We start from the raw sequence: 11,592 nt of genomic DNA, 5'->3' as shown, positions 1-11,592 counted from the left end.
TGCCTAGTGGTGTGGCCGGTGCCTCGAGAGATAAGTTGGAAGGATTGGACAGGAAGCAGGAGGCTTCCTCGATTGACATCGAGAGCTCAGAGAGTTGGTCTAGGTCTAAGATGGTCATCGGATCTGGGTTGACATAGAAGCTGGACGGATTGGATTCTGGATAGGTGTCGGGCGGCTTGGGTCGAACTGGTGAGAGGGGGGATGGTACTGACTCGGATGGATCCGCCGCTGCCTCCGAGTGACCATCCCCCTCTAGTTTTTTGCTGAGGGAGATGGGATCTCCGTGATCTTGGCAGATGGGGGTGCCTCAATGGTTGCCATCTTGTTGAGATTGTCTCCCGTCGCTGGGTGCGACTGCTCATCCCACTGTTCGACCCAAAAGAGCTCGGCGTCTGCTACGTTGACGGAACCTTTGGGCTGAAGAAGGTCGTGCATCCAATCCCAGTGTCCGGCGTCGCACATCTTGCAGTTGCGGTTCAAGACCATTACGTCTGAGGTTCCTGGTACTCGGTACTTCACGGTATTTCCTTCCTTGAACAAGCCATCGGCGCGGAACGTGGCCTTCAAGTCGGCTGTGTTGAAGCGACGAGCTGACGCTGTTCGGGTGGTCTCCTGTCGAACCGTTGTGGTGACCATGGGAGCCAACGTACTGGGCGCGGAAGACGGAGTCAGATTGGTGTTTCCCCTCATGGGAATCGAGTCAATCTTCTTCTGGTTTGCGATCATCTTCTTGAAGGTGTCCTCCTGCTCACGGAGTTCGTTGAGGAGGTACTTCAGCTCTGGGTTGTGGCTCATGACTGTGCGCACCATGCCTTGGCATTCCTGAGGCAGCCCTGCTTTGATCTGGCGAGCGAAAGAGTTGACTGGCCTGTCAGGGTATGCTTGGCGTAGTAAGGCCAGCTTGGCGTAGTAGTACAGGCTGATGTCTTCTATGCCATCCCACTTCCTGGCTTCGGCAAGGTCTGCAAGGACCGTGGGATTCGGACGGAAGGCGAGATTCATCTCGGCGACCCATCGATCCCAGCTACGCAAGTTCGACCTGGACTCGTCGTCGAGCGTAGTGTACCAGAAGCGAGCACCTTCTTTGAGGCAGAACGGAATGCAGCGGACGATGGCGTCATGCCAGGCCTGATCGTTTGGGCGGAAGTGGATGTAGGCCGTGATGGTTGACATCCATATCCCGTAAGAAGTGGAGCTGCCGTCGAACTGACCCAAGTCTTCTGGCTTGACCGGAGGGGGTCGAGACGAGTTGTCCATCGGTAAGTCTCGTCGGGGTGGTCGCTCCTGCTCATGAGGATTGGCTTCGTAGGACTGAGGTCGTTGATCGGGGCCTCGTCGCTCGAAACGCTGGTGGGGTGCTGGGCCTCGGGATGAGTAGTCCGTGCCGGCTGAGCCATTGCGGTGGGAAGTGCCCTCGTGATGATTGTCGGGAGATCCTCGGGGGGAGACGCTGTGCTGAGATTGAGGAGGACTTGGGAAAGTCATCTCGGATGGTCGTAGAGATAGAGCCGTCTCTGCTGCCTCGGACTCCGTCATGCCCACGGCCGTGAACGCCTCTCGTGGGGTGAGGTTGCTATGAGGTGCCAGTAGCAACTTGATTCCCTCTTCGCGTAGCTTGCGAATGTCGCGGGCGGCGACCTCTGGGGACCTGGGTGGCGTCGCCTGAGGAGCAGGGAAGACTTCTCGCAACGCCTGTGTGAAGACTTGCTGCTGCTTTCCCATCGAGTAATCGATCATCTTGAGGACTTGATCCAAGGTGAGAGCGATGGCAGTCCCGGGCGCCGTGGGCGCGACATCTCCCGGGGGGCTCTGCTCGACTGGAGAAGTGCGGGTGCCCGCAGGCGGCTGGGGTGTGGGATTGGGGTCGACCATGTTCTTCTTTCGCTGTCTGGGCTTGCGAAGAGGTTGGTCTGGGTCGAAGCGAGTGGGAACGATGGGTTGAAGGTCGCGGCGAGAGGAAGGAGGAGTCGAAGGACGGGAGGGAGGGGGACTGCTTGTTTCAACGACAGGCTCAGTCGATTCAGTTGACATAGACGAGGTTCGAGGTCTTGAGTAGCGTGGGAACTAATCAAGAGATGGAAGACCTTCTGTCCACCATGTGCTGAGCGTAGTCGTATGAATTAGTAAGTAACCAAGAGAAGGAGATGGATACAGGCGGGGGAAGAGGACGCGCCAGCCAGCCTCGGAGCCGAGGTGGTCAGCACACTTATCTCAATGGCATCTTGGACCACGACATCTATATGAGACCGCCACAAGGAGTGAAATTAGCCGCTGGAAAGGTGTTTAAAGTGGTAAAAGGACTATACGGACTCAAGCAATCCGGAAGAGTCTGGAACCTAGAGCTAGACAAGCTCCTTCGGCGCTTAGGGTTCCTGCCACTCGCATCAACACCTGCCGTTTATTCCAAGGGACACGGCGAGAGACTCGTGGTCGTGATCGCGTACGTAGACGACCTTGCAATCACCTCACCATGCATCGGCGAATTAGAGACAGTAAAGCAAAGATTGGGCGCAGCATTCAAGCTCGAAGACAAAGGCCCCGTCGACTCATTCTGCGGCATCAAGATTGACTATGACAGGACGGCAGGTACGCTAACTATGAGCCAAGAAGCGTTTACTGAGCAACTCGTCAGCGCCTACGCAAGCCATCACGCACCAGCCAAGACGCCAATGCTCGACATACCGCCTCATGACACGCCAGACCCATCCCTCAAGACCAGATACCAGCAACTAGTGGGCAAACTGCTGTGGCTGTCCAACCACACTCGACCAGATATAGCATTTGCAGTGGGAGTGCTGGCGCGCCACATGTCAGCGCCATCCCCAGCAGCCTGGCATGCCGCAGAGAGGGTTGTGCATTACCTCAAGGGCACATTGCACTACAGACTGGTTTACGATGCCGTCGCTGATAACCTAGACGTCTATACTGATGCCTCCTGGGCCAGCGACCCCCACGCAGGTCGCAAAAGCACCTCAGGGTCGGTCGCTTTCCTCTACGGCTGCCCCGTTGCCTGGAAGACAAACCTTCAAAGAGCTGTCTCCCTATCAGCGGTAGAGGCGGAGCTCATCGCAGGAACAGAAGCAGCCAGGGAGGCAGTCTTCATACGCAAGCTTCTACGAGAACTTGGCTTTGACATGCCCGCAACTCTGTTTACTGACAGCCAGGGCTGCGTACAGGTTGCAAAGGACCCAATTCATCATTACAAGCTCAGGCACGTCGACACTCGCTACTTCTACCTTCGAGACTGCGTCCAAGAGGGTGAGATCACCGCAGCATTCACTCCAGGGTCCGCCAACGTCGCAGACGTCCTGACCAAGCCTCTGGGTCGCCACCTCCTCGAACGCCATCGTACAGATCTGCGTTTACGCAGCAGCAGCGTCGAGGGGGGGTGTTGAAGCATCCGTTCCGACCCTCACTTCCGTTCCGTTTGTGCCCTCTGCTTCTCCTATTCGTCGCTTGCTGCTGCTTTTCATCCTGTTCACTTCACTACTACTTCTTCACCTAAAACCTTGCTTTTCGCACCCTAAAATCACTCCCTAACGCCTCCAACGTGACCCCGCTGTGACTTTCGGCTCCGACTTTAACACGGAAGACGAGGGAAGAGTCAAGGCCGCTCCTTCCGCTCCACTTGTCCGCAACGTCAATGGTACGCAGCCATGGTCCCATCACCAGCACCTCCATACCAAGAGCGGCAGCCAGAAGGAGCTCAGGCCATTGAGGACTCGTCTCCGATGGCTTCCACCGGTCGGGAATCACTGGCAGTCAAAAGGGCCACCGAAGTAGCCTTCGATTCCGCACCGACTGAGCCCGCACCACTTCCGTGCCCGCACCCCTTGCCATCGTATTGGACACAGACTTCTTCAGAGCCAGGACCGGCCCAAGGAGTCTTCACACCACAAGATGGCGTGGATATGGAGCCTGAGGTGGACGTGGCCATCATTGGCGCTGGCATCACTGGCATCTCTGCAGCATATCATCTCGCCAATAGGCTCACGCCCAGGTACGATGGGCAGCCGATCAAGGTCGTCGTACTGGAGGCAAGAGACTTCTGTAAGTCAGCGTACAGGAGAACTTGATGATCATACCAACTGCTGTACAGGCCAGTACTGATGGCGCTTTCCCTTTCTGCTCTGCCCAGGCTCCGGAGCCACTGGCCGTAACGGGGGTCACCTCACCCCTCTTTCCGTCCTCAGCTATGACGAGCTAGCCAGCAATCCTGCCCACCTCTCGCGTTTCCTCTCCTCCACTTCTCGGGAAGAGCATTGGGGCAACGATAGAGGTACAAAGACGGATGAAGTGATACGTAAGATTCTTACCCTCGAGGCACGTACATCGGCAGAGATTCTCATGATCGTCCGAATGGCTGCGGCTCGAGCCAAGAAGCAGAAGATGCTCCGACAGAAGCAGGGTGCAGTGACCTCAGATGAGATTCAAGAGGGAGACTCATTAGATGTGGAGTTGGTCAGTGGATCAAATTGGCATCTCTGTCAGTCCAGTGAGGAGGAGGCCGCCTTCGATGCCAGCATCGAGCGGGCGAAGCGGGCTGGGCTCAGCGACCTCGCCATGCAAGTGAAGAAGGTCCCCTCAGAAGAGTGGCATAAGAGGTTGCATGATCCCAGCAAGATCACAGCCGTGTACGAGATTCCGGGGTCGACTGTTCATTCTCGGCGGTTAGTCCTGCTACTGCATCAGCTCGCCTACGCGAATGCGCAGCGCAGCAAGACGGACCTCAAAGTCTTTACCCAGACCCCAGTTCTGGCGGTCAAATCTCTGTCTGGAGGAGCCTCATCGCTCGAGACCCCTCGTGGCAATGTCAGAGCTCGCTACGTGATCCATGCGACCAACGCATATGCCTCCCACCTTCTTCCCCAATACGCCGGCCCCAAGGGCATTGTGCCCACACGAGCGCAGTGCGTCTCCGTCCTCCCCAGCAAATCGCCTTCGGAGGGCGAACCTCTGTGGCAGATGGGCTTCAGCCTCAACCACGGCTTCGAGTACCTTCAGCAAAGGCCCAATAGGAGTACAGATGGGGCCGTGCAGACGTGCATACTGGGTGGGGGACGATGGGCAGCCATCGACAGGGAGTGGGGTGTAGCGGACGATACCAAGACCAACCCAGACGTGTCCGCTGTCCTGAGACCGATGCTCTCAGATCTCTTTCCCAACAACTTCTCAAAGGGAGACCCAGTCGAGCTAGAGTGGACCGGTATCATTGGTCATTCGAAGAGCGGAGACCCCTTTGTCGGTCCAGTGGTAGCTTCGGCCCCAGCTAGCCACGGCGCTAGTGCTGTCGATGCTTCTCCTCATCCTACTTCATCATCACCGACCGAGATAGTGCCAGGACAGTACATCGTCGCCGGCTATTCTGGACATGGCATGACAAGAGCATACTCCTGCGCTGAAGTCGTCGTGGACATGATCGTGGCGGATCGGGCGGGCGAAGAGTGGGTGCCGCCTGTATGGTGAGTAGCACGCGAGACGACTCGAACTCTCCAGTTATGCCTAGCAAAGCTGACAGACTTCTATCTTCCTCTCTTTACGTTCTAGGTTCCCTCTGTCCTATCTGACGGCCATGCCACGACGGATGGTTGGTGGCGAGGGCAACAGTGTCCCGCAGAGCAACGGAGGGAATTTCAATCAGCATAGTGCGTAAGCAAAGTCGCTACATCCACATCCTTGTACATACTACTCTTTCCTCTAATTAGATCACTGAATTATTCGCACTTGCCACTGCTCCTCTTGCCATCGATCCAATCTGCAGACGCCTCTCAAAGCGCCGCAGGCCTTCCGAGCACAAGCACGACCACCGCCACAGGTACCTACCACCTCTTCTCCGCCGGCTCCAATTCGGGCGGTCAGCTTGGCACAGGCTCACAAGAGGACTCGCACATCTGGTCACCGGCCCTATATCGGCCCGCTGGCTCCTCCTCTGATGCAGAGAACGAGAAGCAAGAGGCACTGGCATTTCCCCCAGCAGGCAGTCGTGTCCTCCAGCTTGCAGGCGGAGCGAACCACACTCTCGCTTTAGTTCTCGATGAGAGCTCCGGGAAGAGGTCTGTCTGGCGCAGTGGAGATGGGGAGAGAGGTCAGTGGGGCGCTCCTGAGCCAGAGGGAGGAACAGGAGAAGAGAAGGAGGGCAGAAGGACAGCCACCCTCTTCACTCCTCTGCCGGTGCCGGCGGGTCTGATCGAGTCCAACCTTAAGCCTAGACTAGTAGCAGCTTCGTGGGAAAATAGCTACATTGTCTACAGCCCTCACTCCTCTGGATCAGATCAGGAGCGGGGGGACGATGTGCTTGTCGTGCTAGGGAGGGAGAATGACTTTGGTCAAATTGGACTGGGCAAGACCGAAGGCAAAGCCGCCCCCGGCGCCGCCGCTGCTGCCACAGCCCCAGGCGTAGGGGTCATCTCCCTCTCTGGAGCGGTCCCAGACGACGAAGACGGCGCGAGCGCCAGAGAAAGAGGCAGGGGCAGATTGGAGATTGTGCACCTCGTAGGCAGCGTCCGACACGTGGTTCTCCTCGCTTCTTGGCTCACCTCTTGCGGATCAAACACGCATGGGAGGCGGTACGCCCTCATCGGATGGGGCGCTGGGCGACAAGGGCAGCTTGGCTCACTCGACGCGCAGAGTACCACACAAGGCAGGAGTACAGGGTCAGGAGCGCCTGCGGGTGCTGGCGCGGGCAATATCATCTGGACCCCTCGGCTGATCCGACTCTGGTCTAGTGAGCAGCTTGACATCGACACGCAGGCGAGTCTCTCCCTCGGGAGGGACCATACCGCCCTCCTCGTGCCGTCTCACTGGCGAAGCGAGTCAAGCAGGAACGAGGAAGAGGAGGATCAAGGCGAGAGCAGGCTCCTCCTGCTCGGCTCGAACAAGTATGGCCAATTGGCCATCAGCGCGTCCATTGGCCCAGGTGCACAGAGCGAGGTACGAAACGCGATCAGTATCGCCTGCACATGGAATTCCACTCTGCTCTTCCTCGCCGATGGCTCGCTCTTGGCCTCTGGGAGAAACGACAAAGGTCAGCTGGGCGGGGAGACTGAGCAGAAGCAGCAGCGATCGCCAGCGCTAGCGCAGCTCGTTCGAGTGCCGGCGGTAGATGCGGGGAGCCATGGCGGTGCAAGAGCGCTCAAGCAGGCTCTAGTATGCGGGTCAGAGCACGCCCTCCTCCTCGTGCAGTCTTCCTCCTCCTCCTCCTCCTCCCTTCTGCAGGGATCACCATCGACAGAAGTGGGAAGACAGTCGTCCGTCTGGGGCTGGGGCTGGAATGAGCACGGTAACCTGGCTTTGGGCGGGCGGCGCTTCCCAAGCGAGGGACAAGGCAAGGAGGAGGAGGCAGTCGAGGATCAGAGGACGCCCGTACGCATCTGGCCTGCTCCGGCTGCTCTTGAGGCAGCTGGAGATAGCGCGCCTGCAGTGCACGAGGTAGCGACGCACGTCTGGGCAGGGTGTGCTACGAGTTTCGTACAAGTCCTCCGGACAGGAACGCAGAGATAGAGATAGACAGACGTCTCAAAGTGGCTGATCTAGATGTGGTGTACAAATACAAATACTTCTCGTAGATCAAAGATAGACAACCTGGACTGGTTACCGAGCACCCCACATGGCAGCTTCTTCGTCATCGTCACCCACGCCTACTTCGCCACGATCGCGTGGACGCCCATTCGTCGCCCCGCTTGCACCCCTGATCGAAGCGTCTCTAATGCGTGTCTTCTCCCAGCGAGATGCGAGGGGAGCAGCAGCCGCAGGAGGCACAGACGACTCGGACTGTGTCTGAGACCCATAGACGCCACCCGTGCCAGCGCCTCGGCTGGCTTGTCCATTGAGTCTATCGACCTCTCCATCGAGCATGACCTCATCCTCTTCCTCTCCTTCATCGACCTGCTCCTCATCTCCCTCCTCCTCGGCACAAATCTCCCAAACCGCCTCGACCTCATCCGGACTTAGCACCATCTCGATCAAATCGCTACACTTGTCAGCCACATTTCCCAACTCCTTTACACATTCTTCCGGAATCCAAGAGGGTTCATCGGCAAAGGCTAAACGACTGAAAGCGAGGATAAAGCAGTGTCGGATGCCATTGAGGAGGAGGTGAGACTCGTGCGAGTTGAGACGGTCCGCTAGATCTTGTGGGTGGTCTTCTTGGTGAAAGATCTGAGAGAGGAGGGAAACGTCGAGGACGATGCGCGTTACGATGCTAGAGAGGGATGGATGAACAGATGAGACAGGTGGACTATTCAGTATACTGCACTACCGGTTGTCCTCCCGCCTCCTTTGACTTACTCTTGAGCGACTGTCTCCTCCCCACCCCTGCGTAGGCCATCCTCATTCCATATGATCGACGTATCTGTATGGATAGCCTGCACCAGCGCAGCAAACAGCGATTGCGATTCTCTCGCCAACAGCAACGCGTCGTGGTGCTTGATCACCAGCTGTGAGATGAAGATGTTGATTCCACAATGAAGCCGATGAGCATCAAAAGTGCTCTGATTGTGTCTCAGATCAACGAGATGCTTGGCGAGTAGGTCCAACAGTGGTGTGCGCGACTGGTAGACTAAAGCTGGCAGACCGACCTGCAGATCTGGATCAAACTTGCAGACGACGAGAGTCTTCCACATGTCCGGGTACTGTACGAGCTGAGTGAGCAGTCGGACGAATCTCCGTATCGTCTCTGCTGGTCTCTTCACATCCAGGAAGATCGCGATGGTTCCCGGCGCTTCGAAGATACTCTTCAGGTAGTAGCCGCTCTGGTCCCCAATGTGCCAGACAAAGACTTCCAAAAGCGACAGGACCGTCTCAAGCACATCCTCGCGTTGGTCCGTACCCATATCCCATGAGATGTTGAGAGAAGCTTCGTTGTCTCGCTTAGCCTTGGCTCGGATTTTGCGCGACTGCGTTGCATTGGGACGCTGAGAAGCCACTTGCAGAGGCTCTGGCTCAGGCGGTGCAATCGACTCAGGGCTTGTAATCCGCAGTGGCAACACTCCCCCGGCCTTTCTTATACACTCTATCAGGCAAGAGGGGATCTGGTCTGGCGTCGGCACTGGAGGGCGAGCTGTCAGACTTCGCCGGCGTTGCTGAGTCCCTGGCTGTTGAGTCGCAGCAGCGATGTTGACTCCATCTGCCATTTCTTCGCTCGCTTGAGGGGGAACCTCTAGCTCATACGCTAGCTCAGAGCTCATGAAAGCATTGATGATTGCAGGCTCTGCAACCGACAGTGCCGTCATCAGCGCCATCACGTCTTGGAGTGCATCTGTCATGCAGAGTCGAAGGTAGAGCCCGAGCAGGGTCCGCAGAGATACCGCTAGGTCCTCGTAGAGGTCCTGCATCCCTTCGTCGATGGCTTCTTGGCAGTCCCAGTAGTCACGTCCATCAAGCTCGTCTAATGCTTCTTGATCTGCAGGTAGCTCGTCAGGCAGAAGATCGAGGAAGGTGAAGCGATGCTCACCGCCATTGCCACTGGTCCCGTCGGTCATCGTCGTCAGCAAGAGCTCTGTGGCGACTTGTTGTCGTCCTCGAAGCTCAGGCCGTACTTCTGTTGGCAGGTCGACGTCCAGTACCCGATGTATCGTAGCTGTATGATCAGCCACGGGCTTTGGCGTGGCCACACTACTTGTGACATATCGCGATCGAGGTAGGCTGAGAGGAGGCTCTGACTGAGGAGAAGAGTGAGCCAGCAGAAGACCTACCAACGCTGCGCGGCGGCGGAAGAGCGCAGATACGGCCCACCTGTAGCGACGCTGTCGGGTAGCTATAGTGCTGGCCTTTCCGTCGAAGGTCGTCTGAGGCAGAGAAGTCATGGTTGTGTCTGCTTGGTTCGCTGGTACAGGGTCGTCTGCAATCATCGTCATATCGATGTCATGAGTTTGTGAGGCGCCAGCTCGCTCACTGATGTCCTGCAGCCGCGATGCCACTGGCTTTGGAGTGCGTTTCGTTGGCAGCTCGGCGGTGAAGGAGTTGTCAAACCCTGGGAAAGCCGCCACTTTCTTCTGAGCTGAGCCGCGGGTTTTGTTGAGGATCGCAGGGGCAATGAGATCGTCTCTGCGATTCTGATCTCTTCCTTTGGAGGGGCTGTCGTCCAGCCCCACTCTTCTTGAGGGCGAACTGTATCCTTGACTACCAGATCGATGAGGCGTAGAAGGCGAAGGTAATCCTTGCCCTCGACCGCGCCTAGTCGGAGTGGTGGGCATCACAGGCGGTGGTGCGTATTGGCTCTGGGAGAAGCCAATGCTTTGCGAGCCAGCAGGCCCGATCCCTCGACCCGGCCCGGTCCCTCTCCGCCGTACTGAACCAGGCCAGGCGACCCTCTTCACCGAAGTTTCGTGCTCCAGTCTGAAGAACGCAGCGTTGGTGTCGATCCTCTCCTTTTCGGCCGCGAAGGACTTTTCCCTCTCCTCGAGCTGCTTCTGAAACTCTTCTTGTTGCTTCTGAGCTTTGAGCCTTAGTTCTGCAAGCTCCCTCTCTGCCTTCTCGTTGCGCTCTCTGACCATCTTCACTTCGCCTTCACGTGCGTACATCTTGTTTTTGGACATCCGAGTCTCTGCCAGGGCAGCTCGTAGCTGGGCTCGTAGATCCTCCAGCTCATGGCGCTGGTTAGCATTGAGGTTCGGGCCTGTGAGCGCTGCCGCTGCTGGCTGAGCAGCTGGTTTGCTTGGCGCTGCATGCCCATTGAGTCCACCCTGGCCTCTATCCGGAGGTAGATAGGCGGGAGATGGGCTAGGGAGACCTGCCGCTTCTCGAGCATTATTGATCCTCTCTTGTCGTGGCACTCCGACTCCTAGTTTGCGAGACGGAGCAGCCTGTGGCGGTGGCTGCTGTTGTTTGGAAGATCCGGGCTGCTGCGAAAGCCTCACTGCCTCTTCTTCTGCCTTGTCCCAATCTTCCACATCACCGGCTCCCGTCGTCCACTCCTCCCCCTCCCATGGATCCTCATGGAGAGACTGGCCATACCCGGCTCCGATGGCAGGAGGTCTGCCAGGTCCAGAATGTCTGATCTCAAAGTCGTCGGGACCTGGGCCTCTTCGTGCTTGTCTTTGCGAAGAAGCCCGCGTGACATATCCATTCTCGGTCCATATCACCTCCAGGGACTCCTCTTCTTCCTCCGGAGCGACCTGAGCTGGAGCAGGATGCAGATCGAGCCTCTGCCTCTTCGAAGGAGGCGGTGACAGGACACGGCCATTGGCGTAGCGAGAGCCTCGTGGAAGGCCTAAGTTCGAGTTTGCATGCCTCACTCCATTCTTGGGTCCTACCCGGCTGATACTGGCCGCGATGGGAGTTTGTGAAGGTCCAGGTACAGCTTGGCTAGCTACGAACTCTGCCTGGGCCAGCGTCTCGTCATCGTAGCTGTCCCCATACAGAGCATCGAACTCGTCCCCGTCATCTGACATCTTGCACGAGGTGATGGGCAGAGAGCGGCATTGATGGGCTCACGTACCTGTGAGGTAAAGGGAGACGAGTGGATGATCTCTGCGTGTGATGGAGGTGACTGGGTGGGAACATCGACCTCTGTGCGGGAACGCGGTGTGCTTCTGGCCGAGGCGACGCCCTTTGCGCTTTTGGCGTTGGTCCGCCGCTCTTTCCGTCTCCACA

The 11,592-nt window shown here is 57.5% G+C and overlaps 4 protein-coding genes across 4 annotated transcripts; 2 read left to right on the top strand and 2 right to left on the bottom strand.

Annotated features, from left to right (window-relative positions):
* Nucleotides 1-252: 252 nt before the first annotated feature.
* On the bottom strand, nt 253-2,031 carry BCV69DRAFT_296012 (hypothetical protein; the record flags this gene model as incomplete). Its single annotated transcript, XM_025493959.1, has 1 exon — nt 253-2,031. The coding sequence occupies one exon, from the start codon at nt 2,029-2,031 to the stop codon at nt 253-255; it is 1,779 nt and encodes a 592-aa protein (XP_025350856.1).
* A 1,700-nt stretch (nt 2,032-3,731) lies between these two features.
* On the top strand, nt 3,732-5,466 carry BCV69DRAFT_243322 (FAD dependent oxidoreductase; the record flags this gene model as incomplete). Its single annotated transcript, XM_025490062.1, has 4 exons — nt 3,732-4,050; nt 4,139-4,353; nt 4,429-5,284; nt 5,342-5,466. The coding sequence occupies 4 exons, from the start codon at nt 3,732-3,734 to the stop codon at nt 5,464-5,466; spliced, it is 1,515 nt and encodes a 504-aa protein (XP_025350855.1).
* On the top strand, nt 5,335-7,545 carry BCV69DRAFT_7687 (RCC1/BLIP-II). The gene is made up of 2 exons (XM_025495514.1): nt 5,335-5,645; nt 5,762-7,545. The coding sequence occupies exons 1-2, from the start codon at nt 5,573-5,575 to the stop codon at nt 7,498-7,500; spliced, it is 1,812 nt and encodes a 603-aa protein (XP_025350854.1). The 5' UTR covers nt 5,335-5,572; the 3' UTR covers nt 7,501-7,545.
* On the bottom strand, nt 7,466-11,501 carry BCV69DRAFT_279623 (hypothetical protein). Its single transcript, XM_025491315.1, has 2 exons — nt 8,287-11,501; nt 7,466-8,200 (listed from the first exon to the last, which is right to left on the bottom strand). Exons 1-2 carry the CDS (start codon nt 11,388-11,390, stop codon nt 7,591-7,593), a joined length of 3,714 nt encoding a protein of 1,237 aa, XP_025350853.1. The 5' UTR covers nt 11,391-11,501; the 3' UTR covers nt 7,466-7,590.
* Nucleotides 11,502-11,592: the final 91 nt, after the last annotated feature.

This window comes from Pseudomicrostroma glucosiphilum (assembly GCF_003144135.1).
Source record: "Pseudomicrostroma glucosiphilum strain MCA 4718 unplaced genomic scaffold BCV69scaffold_1, whole genome shotgun sequence".
Taxonomy (NCBI): domain Eukaryota; kingdom Fungi; phylum Basidiomycota; class Exobasidiomycetes; order Microstromatales; family Microstromataceae; genus Microstroma; species Microstroma glucosiphilum.
This window is presented reverse-complemented; position numbering and strand designations above follow the sequence as displayed.